The 17,075-nt window shown below is 43.3% G+C and overlaps 1 protein-coding gene across 1 annotated transcript; it reads right to left on the bottom strand.

Moving 5' to 3' along the window:
* Positions 1-2,882: 2,882 nt before the first annotated feature.
* On the bottom strand, positions 2,883-15,034 carry SMIM7 (small integral membrane protein 7). The gene is made up of 5 exons (XM_029614197.1): positions 14,872-15,034; positions 13,430-13,471; positions 12,545-12,597; positions 5,506-5,596; positions 2,883-3,082 (listed from the first exon to the last, which is right to left on the bottom strand). Exons 1-5 carry the CDS (start codon positions 14,895-14,897, stop codon positions 3,067-3,069), a joined length of 228 nt encoding a protein of 75 aa, XP_029470057.1. The 5' UTR covers positions 14,898-15,034; the 3' UTR covers positions 2,883-3,066.
* Between the last annotated feature and the right edge of the window lie 2,041 nt (positions 15,035-17,075).

Raw genomic sequence — 17,075 nt, 5'->3', positions numbered from 1 at the left:
AAGGCATCCACCACATATGCTACCGCTGCCTCCAGACGAGCCGCCTGAGAAGCTGACAAAGTCCCAGAAGAGAATGGGTCCTACGATTTTTGAATCCAACATAAACAAGCTCTTTGCATCATGCTGGCACACACCAGGAGGAGACCTAGACCACCCGCTTCAGATGCAGCTCCAGCGTGCGATCCTGCACATCTGAGAGCAGCTGCTCCCGCCACTGGAATGGTTGTCTTTTTGGTCACCGCTGATACAGCCACATCCATCTTAGGTACCCTGAGGCGTTCTAAATGTTCCTCCATTAGCAGGTAGAGTTTTTGCATCACCCGGCTGACCTTAAGCCCCGCCTCTGGGGATTCCCACTCCCGGCTGATGAGCTTTTGAATCTTCTTCGGGATGGGAAAAGCACTAGGTGGACCCCGGAGACCATCCAGGACTGGGTTCACTCCCTCACTGTTGGCATCTTCCAGCGAGGGTCTCACCCCCAATTCCTCAAGCACTTGGGGAATAAGGGGGCACAATACCTCCCTTTTAAACAGCCAGACCATGCGGGGGTCGTCCTCCTCTGCATTAGGTTCTACCGGATCCTGATCGTCGTCGCCCATATCTACATCTGGAGGGACCTCACCCTGATCTGCAGCGGTGTCCCTTGGGCATGGAGTGGAGTCGTTCCCCTGCTGGTCAACTAGATCCTCCCAAGCCAAAGTTGCCCGGGACGGACGGCCATCAGTTCGCAGATGAGGATGCTTGGGAACTCCCATGCTTCCATCCTGGGCTCTGCGCTTCGCGAGCTTCCGAGCCAGAAATGCTTCATGCATGAGCAGCACAAATTCCGGTGAAAATCCTCCCGGGCCCGTCTCGTCACTGCTAGAATCAGTGTCCGTGTCTCTCGATTCCTCCGGGCTCGGCGTCCGTGCAGTGGGGAATGGTCATCCTGGGAGACCTTTTCCACAAGGTGCACAGTGGGGGTTGGGCTCCTTCCGTTAGACCCAGCCGCCGAGCTTGACCTGCTTGCAGACTTTTTTAGGTTTTGTCCTCTTGTCTGAGGCCCCTTCCCCACCCAGTGCACAGTGACAGGGGGGTCTAAAATAAGCTGACCATACCCTGCAAGCCTTACAGGGTTCCACCAGAGGAGTTTCTGCCACGTTTCTCCTGCAAAACAGGGCATATAACTCTCCCCCCCCCCCCCCCCCCCCGAAAAAAACAGGTGCTGCAACCCAGCCCTGGTGACCCCCACCAAAACGCCGTGGAAAAAAAAAAATTGGCCTCAGGAATGCTGGGGAGCCGCATGGGAGGTCGAAAAAGAAAAAAACAAAATGGCTGCATCCAGGCGGCCTGGGTTCGACTCCCGGTATGGGAACCACTCTGCTGCAGTAATAGCTCCGGAGCCGGAAATAATATTGAGACAGGGAGCCTAAAAACATCCTCGGCGGTTCTTACTAGGGTTGAAACACTCTCCCCTCCTCTTCAGGGGTCTGCCTGGCTCTGCACCACCAGGCAGACTGATTTATCCTGGGAGCCACAGTGAACAGGGAGCTGTTTTTGTGTAAAAAAAAAAAAAAAAAAAAACCAACAAAAAACCCGAAAAAACTAACTTCTAGTGACAGAAAAAAATAAAGCCTAAGCTAAGAATAATAGAAAAAATCCCCAAAGGGGCTACTTCCCTGTACTGCAGACACTGAGGGGGAGCCTTCGGGTCGCTGAGTGAACAGGGGGTTGGTTACCCCCTGGTTGGTTACCTGGTTGGCAACCAACCCCCTGTTCACCCGGCTCTACCTGAGGGATGGCTCAGACACTGAACCTAGCACTTCAGGGGGCAAGAAAAATCCATCTTATACAGAGCTGCAGGTATACACGACCACCTGCTGAAGTCAGAGAAATACTGATGAGCTGCAGGTGGCACACTTGGGATACCAGTACCTCAAAGCTTTGCTCTCTGACTCTATCTGCTGGTGGGAGTGCATAACTCACTGGTCTGGACTGATCTGGGTAGGTTCAGGAATGTAAGCTGCCCAGAACAGATGTCTGGCAATTGGGTGGGTAAGAAATTGCTGTAAATAAACAGGTTACAGATTTACTAGTAATAGATCTTAAATTTAATGTTTGAGTTATTTTAGAACTCTGGAGTGTATGTCATCTGGTCCAGGTGATTTGCTACTCTTTAGTTTGTCAGTCTGCCCTATTACATCTTCCAGTTTCACTCTGATTTGCTTTAGTTCCTCCAAATCTTCACCATTAAATACCATTTCTGGCACAGGTATCTCCCCAAAATCCTCCTCAAGAAACAAAGCAAAGAATGAATTTAGTTTTTACATTATGGCCTTATCTTTAAGTGCCCCTTTTACCCCTCAATCATCTAATGGCCTAACAATTCCCTCAGAGGCTTCCTGCTTCAGATATATTTGAAAAAGGTTTTTCAGTTTTTGCCTCTATGTGCCAGTGCTTATGCTTTTTTCTATTTTCTTCAGCTGGAACTTTTTCATTTTTGGAAAGAAGTTCTTTTGGCTAAAATAGCCTCTCACCTCAATTTTCACCAAGCCAGCAGTTGGTGGGCCTTCCTGCTGCCTTTTTAAATGCATGGAATATATCTGATCTGGGCTTCCAAGCTGGTATTTTGAAACCATGTCCACACCTTCAGTAACTTCTTAACCTTTGCAACTGCACCTTTTAGTTTTTTTCTTAACTATTTTCCTCATTCTATCAAAGTTTCCCTTTTGAAAGTTTAAGAAAAACTAATGCTTTAGCTTTTCTTAATGTCCTCCCTCCAGTCATTAGGTCAAATTTGATTGCATTATGATCACTCTTGCCAAGTGGCTGTTCTGCAGCCTAAAAATCAGCTATCTTAGATATAAGCCTAAGACATAATTAAAAGATATTACAACAGTTAGTTAATTCTGTACAGGTCCCTTTAATATTAAGAAATACATATGAAAGAACATTCTACAATTTTATATTATTCATTTAAAAAACTGGAGACGTTATGGAAATAACCGATTTTCAGCAAGAGAGGTTACTGATTTTCTGGAAACAGCGGCACATTTTCCGGATCCCATTCATAGCCAGCCTCGCATTTCAAGATCCAAATAATCTATTGGAATTAAAACAGAACAGATAGGTAAGTAAAAAGGTTAATGTACAACATATTTCTAAAAGCAAATTGAAATGAGGAAAACAAACATGGTTTGGTGTTAGATTCTCAGAACTAGATCCTGCTTCTTAGGCCAGCGGGGCCTAGGTTCCCTCTTCAAACAGGGTTCGCAGGCCTAGGAGGGGGCCCCAGCTATCAATGCCCAACAAGGATTTATTTATTTAAAAAAAAAAAAAAAAAAAAAAAAGACTTGCTGCCTGTGCTTTCCAAGGTTCGGGATGGGTTACAATAAATAACATACATAAGGACTATGAGCCGACTCAAAAGTGCACTTCTCCTGGATTTTTGGAGTATGCCATGGTCTGTACCTGGCAGCCAAAAAGATCTGAGATATATAGGAAGGGAGAATGGGAATAAAAATGGTGAAGGACCCCAGGTAATGGCTACCGAAGGCTTATGATGTCGAGGCTGAGGTATAAAACTGTGCAGCCCCAAGGAGCTAAAGAAAGTTGAGGGGCAAGAAATGGCCATGATTCTGGATGCTACTGAATATATCTATGGACCTTCATTTCAGTTTTTATTTTATTTTCCCTGGGAATTTCAAGTTAACAAAAAAAAAAAAAAAAAAAGGAAAAATTATTTTGTTATAACACAGGAGAAAAAGTTAGTGGAAAAGTCATTTTTCCACTGGACTTTATTATAACATTGAAATTCCCAGAAACATAAATAAAAACCGAAAACAAAGGTTTTGATTTTGTATATACTTCACAAGTTTCTGAGTCACTAATGAGGAAGATCTGGGTGTCTTTCAATAGTCCTCATAGGGCAGTGCTGATACAGGAGAAGATGATGCTACTAAAGACTATGGAGATGAATGACAGTTATGAGGAGGGTTCATGTCTACTTCTGAGGATGTCACCTTTACAGTGACAGAAAAACTTTGGTCACTTTAAAAAAGAGAGAGCAATCGCCATCCTTGCATCAGATAGGTTTTCTCCAACATTTAAGCCTTCCCATGGTGTGAATAAATAAAAATCACTAAAGAAAAACAGAATTATGTGCCATCAGCTCAGAAACATCCAGATTTAAAGCATTAAAATTAAATCGCTAACACTTTCAATGGCAAAAATAGGCTTGTTTTCTCCCTACTTCACTATCATTTCAAAGCCCAGGTTTTCAAAGTTCCAAACTGCTGTGAAGGTCACAGCAGTTAGTAACTTCTACCTGTGAATTTAACTCCCAATTTAAGTTTGGAACTCATCTCCTGTAACTATGTCTGCTGTTGACTAGCTATATTTGCTACTGTATATTAAGGTCCTTTACCCTTCTTGCCTGCTGCTCTCTTTCCCGTGCATCTTCCTCTCGCACCTCCCAGTTCTATGACCCTGTTTTTTGTAACTGCTCTCTTCCTACTTCGTTCTCCCTAGTTAATTGTAAACCGGCATGATATCTCTGATAATGGTCGGTCAAGAAAAACTACAATAAATAAATAAAAATAGTGTTGTGTTATTGAACAGTATTTGGGAAGGGGATGGTTTTGGCACATCAATTTCCTCCTACTCATGTGGGCTTTCAGCTCAAGTAGACCTGGACCTATGGTGCCATAAGCCTTTTTTTTTTTTTTTCCATCAACTACCTAGGTTTTTCTGACATTTTTAACCTTCTTCCCAACTCCTTTCTCTCCTCCATCCCTGTGGCAATTCTCAGAAAGGGGTTACAGACTGTGGCTCCCTCTACAATACAATGCAAGCACAATAAATGCCTCCAATAGACCTAGGAAGCAGATGCCAAATTCGAGAACAATGCTTTTTAACCAGTCAGTGGAACACATAATTTGTGTTTACATTTTCAAGAGCTTCGGGGGTAGAAATGGCTGTGAATGTTGCCAGATATGACATCACTTCCTGGCTCAAGATTCCTTGAAAATGGCAGCTTCCTTGATTAAGTACAGGGCAACCAGTCCTGGATATCATCAGACTTGGAATGGATTCAGTTAGCGTTTCACGCTCATGTCCAGATTCTTGCTCTTTCACTACAGTTATTAATGGACTAGACCTCAAAATATAACTAATAAAACAAACAACTAGATATAACTTTGGTCCTCTGTTATGTCACAGTGAAAATGCCCCCTTGTTCCCTTCACAGCTAAAATTACATAGGGATCAAAGAGCTCAGGCCCAAAACCAAAAGGATAATATTAAACTTTCAATTTAAAAGAAATTGCTTTTTTTTTTTTTTGCAGTGTTTAGTGCAAAAAAAGTGTACCTGCAGGTATTCATTTAAACATAGCTGATAATGATTGTAAAAATTAAATTAAAAAAAAAAATGCAACTCAAAATGCCAAATACCTTTTTTTTCTCATGCAATTATCCTATCAGAGTGACAAGGATAGGATTCAGAGTGACAAGTTTCACTGTACTTACACCACCATGCAAAACATCATAAAAATATTCCAGAGTGCAATGAAAATTCGAAAATATCTCAGGCTCAGTAGGAACTCTCTGATGTTATCACCTGGAAAAGCAATAAATAAATAAATAAATAAATAAATAAATAAATAAAAAGAAGCTTGTGGTTTTTAAAAGTTAGGCACTTGTATTCCAACTAGTTTCAATTTCTGGACCTGTTCAGTGTAAAGGACCAGCCTGAGTCTGATAAGAGCATTACTGCTAGCTTCGAATTCAAGCTTAAAGGAAAACAAAACATTTTTTGCTGGATTATCCTCTCCCCCCCCCAATCCCAGGCTTATGAAACTTCTTCAAACTGTCTCTTAACCAATCCCACTGGAGTTGGACATCAGCCTGGAGACATGTTCAGGCTCATTTAGGACCTTTCTTCCTGCTGCTGGGTGTAAATGCTACATTTCCAGAAACCTCTCAGAGCGGGGACTTCCCCTCCCACAAAGCCTTTGCTGGTTAGCAACCAAGGTGCAAAATGCAAGGTCCTGCTATCCATGGCTAGCTAGGCACACTGTCGAGCAAGGGGTAGTTAATCACAGTCTACGAGCACATAGAGATACTAACACGGATAACTAAGTAGTTACCCGCAAAATTCCCTTGGGTGGAGATGCTTCTCCCCTCCCCACCCCAGCGACTAGGAGTGCACACATACCCTTAGCCAGATTGAAGAGAGGCTCTTCCTGGAAGAATATTTAGGCATGACGAATAAATAATGCATAAAATGTTTCCCTTTCCAAATGTACAGATGCTGTTTTAGTCCCATCCCCCCCCCCCTCCCAAATCACCACCACCACACACTTCACTGCCCACAGAAACAGCAGGAGAATGGTATGTGGGCACTTGCTATGCATGGATTGTGTACTGACTTTTCTAAGGGAAACTACTGGCAGGGTTTCCCTTTGAAAACTGAGAACAAAGTTTCACATGTACACATCACTAGGGAGCTTTGTGAAATTTGTACCCGATGTAGTGCATTCACCATATTACCCCACTCAAGATAAGGAGATAGGATAAGGACCAGAGGAACTGCTTGTTACCTGCCAAATGGCATCCAGCAGTAAAAAAAATGTAGCAGGATAAGAGAGTTTGCTTACTATAAACAGCATTTTCCATAGATAGCAGGATGATTTAGCCATGCTGTCCTGGGAGTCCCCAGCTGAAGGTTGCATATTTATTCCTAATTATTCATGAAAGGCAACCCAAGCCTCCTGTGGACATCCCTTAAGTTTTTTGTACGTGATACAACACTGCTGATCCCAGCGCACTGTCTGTTGCAGACTATTGGTTGAGACAATAATGGGATGTGAAAGTATAAATTGATGACCATATCACTGCTTTACAAATGTCCTGAATTGGAACATTACATAGGTGCGTTAACGAAGTTGCTGTCGCTCTGACTTGATGCGCCTTAACAGCATTTGGCAGTGTGTGTGAATGTGATATATAACAGAATTGAATACATTGAGTAATAGTCTTTGTTATTGCTTTTCCCAGATTTTTCAGGATAAAGGAGACAAAAAGTTGACTTACAAAAAAACAAAAACCCCAAAACCAAACTCAACCACTTAGACGTAAAATGCCAAGGCCCTCTTAGTCTAATGTGTGAATTGCTTTTTCCCTTTTATTCCCATGAGGCTTTGAGAAAGAGATGGGCAGAGAAATGGTCCGATTTAGATGGAACGCAGATACCTATACGCAGTAAGACCTGGTCATGGTGGAATTGGAAGTATGGAGAATAGTTCACTATGGTCTGTAGCTCACTCACTCTCCATGCCAATGTTACTGCGACCAGAAGAGTAATTTCCATGTTAGATGTTTCAAGGAAGTTGATTCCAGAGGTTTGAAGGAGGGTCCATCAAATTGTCCAAGACAGCATTTGTGTCCCATGGAACAGTAGGTTTTTGTAGTGGTGGACAAATATGTATTAGCCCCTTCATAAAGCACGAGATTAGGGGATGAGACGATATAGAGGGGTTGTCCCCTGTTATATGATATGCTGCTATTGCACTTAGATGTTATCGCTAATCCAGAGGTAAAAAGCAAGTGCAGGTAGTCCTTTTCAGGTGAGCAAGTGAAGGGGTCAATTCCTTGAGTGTTGCAACAGTTTGAATGTCTCCATTTGAAGGCATAATTTTTTTCTTGTGGATGGCTTTCTAGCTGCTATCAGAACCTCATTAAATGTGAGAAGGGAGGTGGAAATGTTTTAGCATTGCTTATTCAATGTCCATGCCATGAATTGGAGGGAGGAATACATCGGATGAATGAGCGTCCCATCTTCCTGCGTTTGGAGCTATGCCCTGTCCCCCAGGAATATTGGATGGTTGATTCGAAAGTTGTACTAGATAGGCGTACCATGGCTCTCTTGGCCATGCCAGAGCTATAAGTATCATGTTCACTTTGTCCAAAATGCATTTCTGTAACATCCAAGATATTAAGGGGGGGGGGGGGGGAGGGAAGAAAAAAAAATAGGTGGGTATGCATAAAGGAGACCCATCAAGAGAACAGGAAAGCGTCATGTTCACCAGTCCTGGTAAGTAGGATGCTTACAGGGTGATCTCATTCCTTTCTGCCCATTCCCAAATCTGTACTGCCTCTTTGCCTCTGATCCTCCTTCTCTGTTTATATAAAACATTGCTACTTAATTGTCCATGTGAATCACCACACACTTTCCCTGAAGCATTGATGCAAACATATGTATTGCATTCTTTATCATTCTCAGTTCCAACAGGTTTAATTGGACAGTGGCCTTCTGTTGGGGTCCATAGAACCTGTGTTTTCAAATGAAGTAGAGGGGCTCCCCAACCCTTCGTTGAGGCATCATTGTGAGAATTAACTAAATGAATGGGATTTCTGAAAGGAGCCCCCCTCTGTCATGACTGAAGGGGTCAGCCACCAAGATATCTCCCTTTTCATAGAGGCTATAACATAAATCCTCTGACACGGGCTGTCTGTGCTGATTCCATTGTAACCTTATGTGAAGACGAGTGCGAAGGGCCACATTTATTGCCGCTGCCATGTGTCCCAATAGCACTAGAACCCAGCATACTGTAGTTTTGTTTTGATTGAGAAGAAATAGACATAGACCACTGAGCCTGGGCCCTGTCGTCAGGCTGGAATGCCCTACATAGGGGGGGGGGGGGTATGAATTCATGCTCCTATGAACAGAAGAGTCTGACGAGATGGGACTTTTTGTAATTTATGATAAATCCCATGTTCTCTAGGCAACTAATTGTCTCCAGCGAGTGGTCTTTTAGGGTTTGCGGATTCAGAGAGACAATGAGCCAATCGAGATACAAAGACAGGGACTCTGGAATTTCATGTAAGTGAGCCACTACCACTGCAAGATATTTTGTGAAGACTCTCTGGGCAGAAGAGAGTCCAAAAGGGGAAGACCTTGTACTGGTAGTGTTGATTGCCACCTGAAAAAAAAAAAAGGAAGCAGCGCCAAAAGAAACTGAGTATAAGCATCCTTCAGGTCCAATCATTGGGTAGTAGAAACAGAAGGATCAATTTCAGGGAAGTCATTTTAAATTTCTGTCTTTTGATGTATTTGTTGAGAGAACGCAAGTCCAAAACTGGGTGAAGACCCCCAATTTTCTTGGGAATGAGGAAGTATTGGGAATAGTATTCCTTGTTGATCTGAGAGGGTGAGAGAGCACAGATCACTCATTGATGTAGGAGAGCCCGCACTTCCTACTGTAACAAGGGAATTTGGGAGGGGTCTCCTGTGGGCGCTACCTGATGAGGCATCAGTGGATGTTGCATGAAATCCATTTTGTAGCCAAAAAATGATATTCAGCACCCATTGATCTGTTGAGACTGGACCAGGCATTGGGGGTGGGGGGGGGGGGGGGGGGGGGGAGATATTCTGCTCCGACATGTGATGGGTGTTCTGCGTGAGCATTTCTCAAAAACCCTGATGAGGCTTTTGTGGCTGTGGTTGTTGCAGCTTTTGGGGTCTTTGATCTTTTTGCCCCTTTGCTGTGCTGCTGATCTGGTGGCACCCTGTAAGGCTGGTACTGCCTGTAAGGCTTGTGTTGGTAGTAGTATCTTTTATATGGCAAAAAATACTTTCTGGTGATAGAAACCTGATCTCCAAGTGAAGTTAGTGATTGTACTGCCACATTTTGTTCTTTAAATCTGAAAGACCGTTTCCCCTCAGTTTCTTCCCAAAATAGTTGTCTCCCTTACAAGGCAGTCATGGAGTGCAACCAAGGCAGTCATGGAGTGCAACCAAGCTATACATCTCACAGCGATGGAAGCCACCGAAGTCTGAGCCAAAGTGTCAGAGGCCTCAAACAGTTCTGAGGAAGTGTCTTAAACCCTCTTCTAAGTCTATTAAAGGCCGAGATGTTCCTTGATCCCCTTGTCTTTTGACATAAAGGGTTTCAAATTTTGGATGCATTCATAAAGATACTGCGCAATATAAAAAATTGGTGTTGTATGCATGCATTTAGCATGGATCCTTGAAACACTTCGTCCAAAATCATCTAACACCTTGTTGTTTTTGCCGGGGGTGTATTAGATTATAATCGCGACTTCTTTGCCTTCTACATGGCTGATTCAACGACAGGATTGTAGATCATGTACGATCTGAACTGTGCCTTAGTGAGACGACTTCTGCATCCTGAATTTGAGATCCAATTTCCTTGATGCTATGACCATGGTATGAAGGGACTCCCATGCACTAACCATAACTGAATCAAACAACTTCTATGATGGAAGAGCCATTGGTTCCGATGGTACCTGAAAAATCTTTAATACCTATCGTCACCACTCTACGATTGGGAATCTTGTAAGTCTCCACATTTAGGAGTGTGCCAACTTTCACATAAATTTGGAGCATGTGAAGTCCTCAGGTGGTGAAGGTGGTTCTGCAAGCTCCTCCAGCGGATCTGAAGAGAAGCCTGTGGAGCTCCCTGGTGAGTCTGGAGGTGACTCATGAGGCTGGTCACAAGACTGAAGAGAACGTGGGCTCATTTGAGGCTCCAGACTGATCTCCTCCTCTGTAGGAGATGGCGGGGGTGGGGGGAAGGATATTCCGATTGTAGAGAAGGCTTCCCTTCAGATGAAATTGGAGAATGAGATTATTGGGGATGATGATCTGTAGGGAGGCTTGTGAAAAAGGACTTCAGAATGGAGGTGATCTGAGACATTGCCTGGAAAGCTGAAGAGCTAGAGCCCTTGGATATGTTCCACCCTTCTATGATGCCTCCGCTCCAGACAAACTGAAAATAGTAAGATTTCGCATTCCTGCCCCCTGGTGGGGATATTGCCGCCATTAAGACATCTGCATCCGGAACCCGGGTCTGGGCGCCAGAGGTTCTTTCAGTGGAAGTCTAGGTCTCTTCAGTATGAGGTTCCTCAAGCATGGGAGAATGGTGGCATCTATGTTCCCTTGAGGAGAGGCCAGAATGGACTCTTTGTCCTGAGTGGGATGACAGAGGGGAGACAGATGAGGACCTTAGAAATGGAGATGCATGTCCCTCCTCCAGGTCCGAAAGATTAAGGAACTCTTCTGATGACTTGAAAGGCTGTTTGGTATGCCTCAATGAAGCATTGAGGGGTTTTGTGGTCAAATGATGATACTTCAGCACACCACGTGGTATTGCCCAGTGCATCCATGTGAGTCATCTGCATCATGATGCGTTGGTTTCCTTGATGCTTTTCCTTGTGTCGAGCACTCAGACTCCTTCTCTTGCGTCGTTCTTTCCTTTGGCATCTCTGGTACTTGCGTCGAGGTCTTCCTTGATTTTTGGACGGTGGTAGCATGCTGGGAGCTTTCCCACCTGGCTACTTTTGATTTCCATGAATTCCATTGACGCTGATTGCCTTACCATGTTTGGCTTCTGTTGGGATTTCAGCCCCAGGGACAAGTGGGCAGATCGGCCTTCAGCTGATGGAGACTGAGTGTTGCTGTCTGAAGATTCAAGTTTTCGGAAGAAAAACAGAGACAAAAAAACCGCACTACCATGAAGAGAGTGGAAAAAAAGAAACTGAAGAAACCACAGAGTAATGTGTGGGAAGTGAATTATCCAAAGCTGTGTGAGCTTTGAGAGACAGCTCTACCCTGTGATGACTGGACGTCATCCAGGACAGCATGGCTAAATAAGCCTGCTTACTGATAGAAAAGCACATTTCTTTCCAATATTATTCAAGACTCACAGCTATAAGATGCCAGCCTCAGTGGAAATTATATTGCTGCTTTGTTTTTGACTGAAAATCCCAGGGAGTTTTAAGAATTTTCTAATTAACATATTTCTAGCCTTGTATATCCGAATTTTGAAGCACCTGCCACTTGTACATATGATGGTTACCACTTTCTGGATCAGGCCAAAAGCTCATCACTGAAAATAAGATAATTAGCATTCATTACACCAAAAGATTGCATTGCTCCAGTGCCAAAAATGGGGCATGGGGAAATCTCCCACCATCCTGTCTGGTGTCATACAGTGATCCAGCAGACCACTAAATTTCCTTCACGCCCTGCTAAGGTGCTGTAAAATACAGGGAGTCTTGACATTTCAGATTTACAAAACAACTCAAGAGCCACTCCTTTCCAATGTTTTCCTGCATGAAGGCAAGACTGAATGCAGTGTTATCCCCCTTCCCACTCGTGCTTTCCATTTTCCTGTACACAACTCTGACAAATTTCTGAACAATTTTCAAATTTTCCCACAAAGCTCAACATTTTTGGCACAGTCCTACAGAGCGATTAGCAACACACTGTGGATTCTCTTTGCTTTAGACATGGAAGATCCTGGCCATCTGTGCAAGGTAAGGCATCAGAAGGACCTAAGAATGTGAACACCACAGTCACAGAACACAATGACCAACAGCAAACTTGTAGTTAGAAAATTTGTGGGCCTCAACTTTCTGACTACCTCCTACACAGAACATAAAAAAAGTAGGCCAGATTAGAGTACATTTTAATATCTGAGATTTTAATCATACCCAGGTTGCATTAAGTCTTTAAAACTGTAAATGTGACAGCTTCAGTTACCTGTAGTTGGCTCTCGAGATTCATCTCCAAATCCCTGAGTGTCCTTTCTTTTTCTGTTGGGAAAGAATAATGACACAAAATAGTAATTACTCAATGACTACAACAAGAAATGGACATTAAGGGAAAATTTCAGACAGAAATTTGGTCAGTTTTGAACTTGGTAAAACTGCTTCTTGCCTCCCTGACAGGCAGCAGCATACGCTGTGTCGCCCTCTTGCTTAGTCTAAATAATTTATGAAGCATGTAAAAGGGAGTTATAAAGTAATAATCTCTAATGGAGGGAGGCTAGAAGGATATATATCTATACTGAGAGGTTGGTGGAGGCCTATTATCAGTGGCAGTAGTAACCAAAAAAAGTAGACCTTGATTTGTTGCTGGAAGTCCAGAAAGGAACACTCTTTGGCACAATGCAAATATTAAGAAACGCACCAGCAGTAAATTTGAGAGCTTGAGATCATACCTTGGCTTATAAATGAGGTTCATTCCTGTCATGGTATATACAAAACAAATCCATCTGGAGATACTACCCAGAGGCAGTAGTAACCAAAACTGACAGATTTCAAACCTGCCTGAGACACAGCAGAAAGTGGTAGGGGCAAGGGAGGGATCATAGAATCTACTATGACATGGCAGAGAAGAGCAAACTGCGTCAGCCAAGAAGTCCTCATGGGCTGACAACTAACAGTGGTATTCTAGCCAATATGGCAGCTCCTCAATAGGCAGCTGGAGAGCCACTTAAAGAGCTTCAAGGTTAGGTTGCAGCAAGGGAGATTGAGCATGTTAATGTATGCACACAGCTATGTTCACTACGATACAATGGATGATACATAAAATAAAATAAAAAGTTAGAGTTTTTGAAAAAAAAACAAAAAAAAACAAACTTACAGTTTGAAATTTAGTACTGCTCCCGCATTCATGAGCAAAGTCCTGAAATAAAGATCAGAACATGTTACCAAACGAACTCCAAAAATGAAAGCAGCTGAGCGAGATTCCTGACAGAGTGAAAAGGTACCTGGCAAAGGAGTCCACATGAAGAACAACTCCCAGAAATAGCTACTCCAGGTGCACAGATACCCAAGCTGGAAGCTGAAAAGCCCAGACGTAGATAGAACTGGATCTGTGTCCTTTATGGCATTTCTGTCTTTACTACATCTGAAGATCTTAACACCAGCTGTGCCACCTACTCACATTTGATCCAGTTACCTATGCCAGCTCAAATTTTCATTACCAAACAGCACAGGCCCAATGCCTTTATCTCAGTAATCATTAAATAACCACCCTCCACTCTTGATCAATAACCACTGTCATCTATTTTGCCATTAAAGTTATAGTTCTAAAAATAATATTTATGTATTAAATAATTTTCATTTGTTGAGGAGATGACTTGAAATTTGGCCAACATTTTGTCAGCTGCAATTCCTGACAGTATGCCAAATTAATTAAAAAAAAATTAAACTTGAAATAACTGTCAGCCATTTCTTATCCATATCTACTTCAAAACAGCTTGGACTTATAAAACCAAACGTTGTAGCTATCAGAGCTTAGCCCCAAACAGGCATCTGCTGCATTTGTGAACTTTGGGTTTAAAATCCAGGTTGTGTAGACAGTTTAAACAAGAAAATAAAAAGCTAAATTCTCCAATGTTTACATAGTATTAACATGGATAAACACACACACAAAACTGATTTTTTGTATATTAATTTTAAAGTTGCATAATTAGAAAAAGTGACCAGTTGCAAGGATCAAATCCTAATTGATCCTGAGGATATAATGCTTTTTAGACCGTGCCTCCTCTTCAGTCATATATAGGGGGGTGGGGTGCAGCTGTGCTGATTGACATCAGAACCCACAGTAGGCATTACATTGATACAAGAGAACAAAAATACAGCACAAAGAGCTGATAAGAGGATCTTCACCAAATCTCCATGTAGGCATCACACTGTAACTATAAAGCGTGACTATAACATAGCTGAAAAGCAGATTTTCTTCAGAGCCCCATGCAGAAATCACACTGATATATGTGAAGCATAACTACAACACAGAAAGTCGAAAAGCATATCGCCAACTGATTCTTAAAAACATAAAGCCTGAAAAGATGGCGGAGACTGTTGGGCTGGAGCATTTTAAAACCGGGTGTGTGGTTACAAATAAGTGCTCATTTCTGATCCTTTTTCCGGCAGTACGAGACACTAAATCTAACAGAAGAAAAAGGGAGAGACCCAGGAGTAAGAGGAGGCAGACGGACCAGGAAAAATAATCTATCTCGTACTACGACTTTAAACTTGGGAGAGAAACGCCTGTAATCGCTACAAGTCCAACTTATTTACCCAAATAATAAAACGTCTCCGATCATCTTCCAGCTGTCTCACCAAGCTCTGCTCCTAGTCGCCAGCCAACCTTTCAGCTCCCTGCCCCTGCCCGTTACCCAATCACAGTAAGGCCAGGAGGCATCACTTGTGTGAGTTTGGTTGGCCGGTAGGGGAAGCTCCTCCAAGATCCGGTGTAGTCGTAGGCAGCGTGACGTCAGAGATTGTTTACAAGCGTAAAATCGAAGGGGGGTGGGAGTGGAGGAAGCCGGAGGCTTGAAACGCATTGCTACGGTGGCTCCTGCGCTTCAAGATTGTTGGACCAGCGACTTCGCCTCTTAAGGAACCCGCCCCAAGCTTGCTACTTTTCGCCTTAGGGACGTTTGAGGCGTGGTCAGTGTCTATGGTAACTGTAGAGTTTAAACGCTGAACTACGGGGGAGGACAGCGGCCAAGTTAAAATCCTTGGTGGAAACGACTCGTGAGCTGCTGCAATCTCCTGAGAAGGTGTACGGATTTTGGGTGACAACTAAACCAACACGTCTTGGAGAGCTTTTCAAGGCCCGATATAAGGAGATGGGGTGCGGAAAGCTTTAGGAAAGCCGCTTATGCTAGGGTCTAGCTTGCCATTGTACCAAGATCTGGGCCTGTTTTCTTCGAGATGTAGTTCATATTAAAACCAGGACTCTCGATCGGCATCTGTTCTTACAAAATGTTGTCTTTTCGCATTTATCTCAGTTGTCAGACTGGATTGTAATGCTATTAAACCTCTCTTTCCACACTCTACCCTTCCTAATTCAGTGCCTTCTCATTGTCATACCTGGGAACTTTGCAGTTGTGATTGCTGTTTATTAGCGGGGGGGGGAAGGAATGGAATAATAGGTATCAGATTTTCCCCTTCCACTCCCCTCAACTAATCCTCTCTTTCTCTCACCCACAGATGGAGCGCACTGTTAACCTGCCATTGGACGCACGTTTTCCCTTACCCCTTATTCAGTAAGGGGCGGAAAACGCGTGTCCAACCCACCGAACCTAATAGCGCCCTCAACATGCAAATGCATGTTGATGACCCTATTAGGTATTTGTGCGCGATTCAGAAAGTAAAACGTGCAGCCAAGCCGCACGTTTTACTTTCAGAAATTAGCGCCTACCCAAAGGTAGGCGCTAATTTCTTCCGGCACCGGGAAAGTGCACAGAAAAGCAGTAAAAACTGCTTTTCTGTGCACCCTCTGACTTAATATCATGGTGATATTAAGTCTGAGGTCCTGAAGAGTAAAACAAGTAAAAAAAAGAAAAAAAAATTTGAAGTCGGCCGGCGGCTGTCAGGTCGAAAACCGGACGCTCAATTTTGCCGGTGTCTGGTTTCCGAGCCCGTAGCTGTCAGCGGGCTCAAGAACAGACGCTGGCAAAATTGAGCGTTGGCTGTCAAACCTGCTGACAGCCGCCGCTCCTGTCAAAAAAGAGGCACTAGGGACGCGCTAGTGTCCCTAGCGCTTCCTTTTGCCCGTTTCTACCGCCAGGCCTCATTTAAATACTGTGTCACGCGCACAGGCGAGTGGCCTGTGCGCATGCCGGGAGAGCGGGCGTTCGCCCGCTCTCCCGCGGACTTTACTGAATCAGCCCGTCAGTATGGTGCTCCCTTTGTTCCCTCAGAATTGTACAGCTTTGTAAAATTATTATTGTACATATCCCATGACAATTATTGTACATTTACCAAGGCTTTACTTTGTTCACATAATAAGGTTACTCACCGCCTGTACCTCATAATGGTACTGTTCCTATTTGTTCTTCACTAACTTGCTTAATTTCCCAGCTGCTGCTTCCTTCTTCTCTTCTAGCCTGCTCCTCTTTTCCCCTCTCCCTGTTCATTGTACTTTCCAATCTTTTTCAGTTACTTGTAAACTGGCGTGATGTTCCCACGAATGTCGGTATAAAAAAGTTTATAAATAAATAAATAAATGACACCATGTCAAACATCAAACCAGTTAACCTTATTTTTCTGGATGAACCAGCCAGCAACTATGTACATGGATGTAAAGCAAGTTACAATTTGAATCACTGAGTATATCAGAAATTCATGGGTTTCCAAACAGAATCATAAAACAGAAATGACTTTTTGGGAACGTAATTATCACATTCCTTCACTCCACTCCTGAACTCCTAGTCCACTTCCTAAGAGGGAGAAATGACGTCTTCTTTTTTTTCACCTCCTGGTTAGTTCCTCAG

The sequence above is a fragment of the Rhinatrema bivittatum genome, chromosome 8, assembly GCF_901001135.1.
Source record: "Rhinatrema bivittatum chromosome 8, aRhiBiv1.1, whole genome shotgun sequence".
NCBI lineage: Eukaryota > Metazoa > Chordata > Amphibia > Gymnophiona > Rhinatrematidae > Rhinatrema > Rhinatrema bivittatum.
Note: the sequence above shows the minus strand (reverse complement) of the source record. Positions and strands in the feature narration are given on the sequence as shown.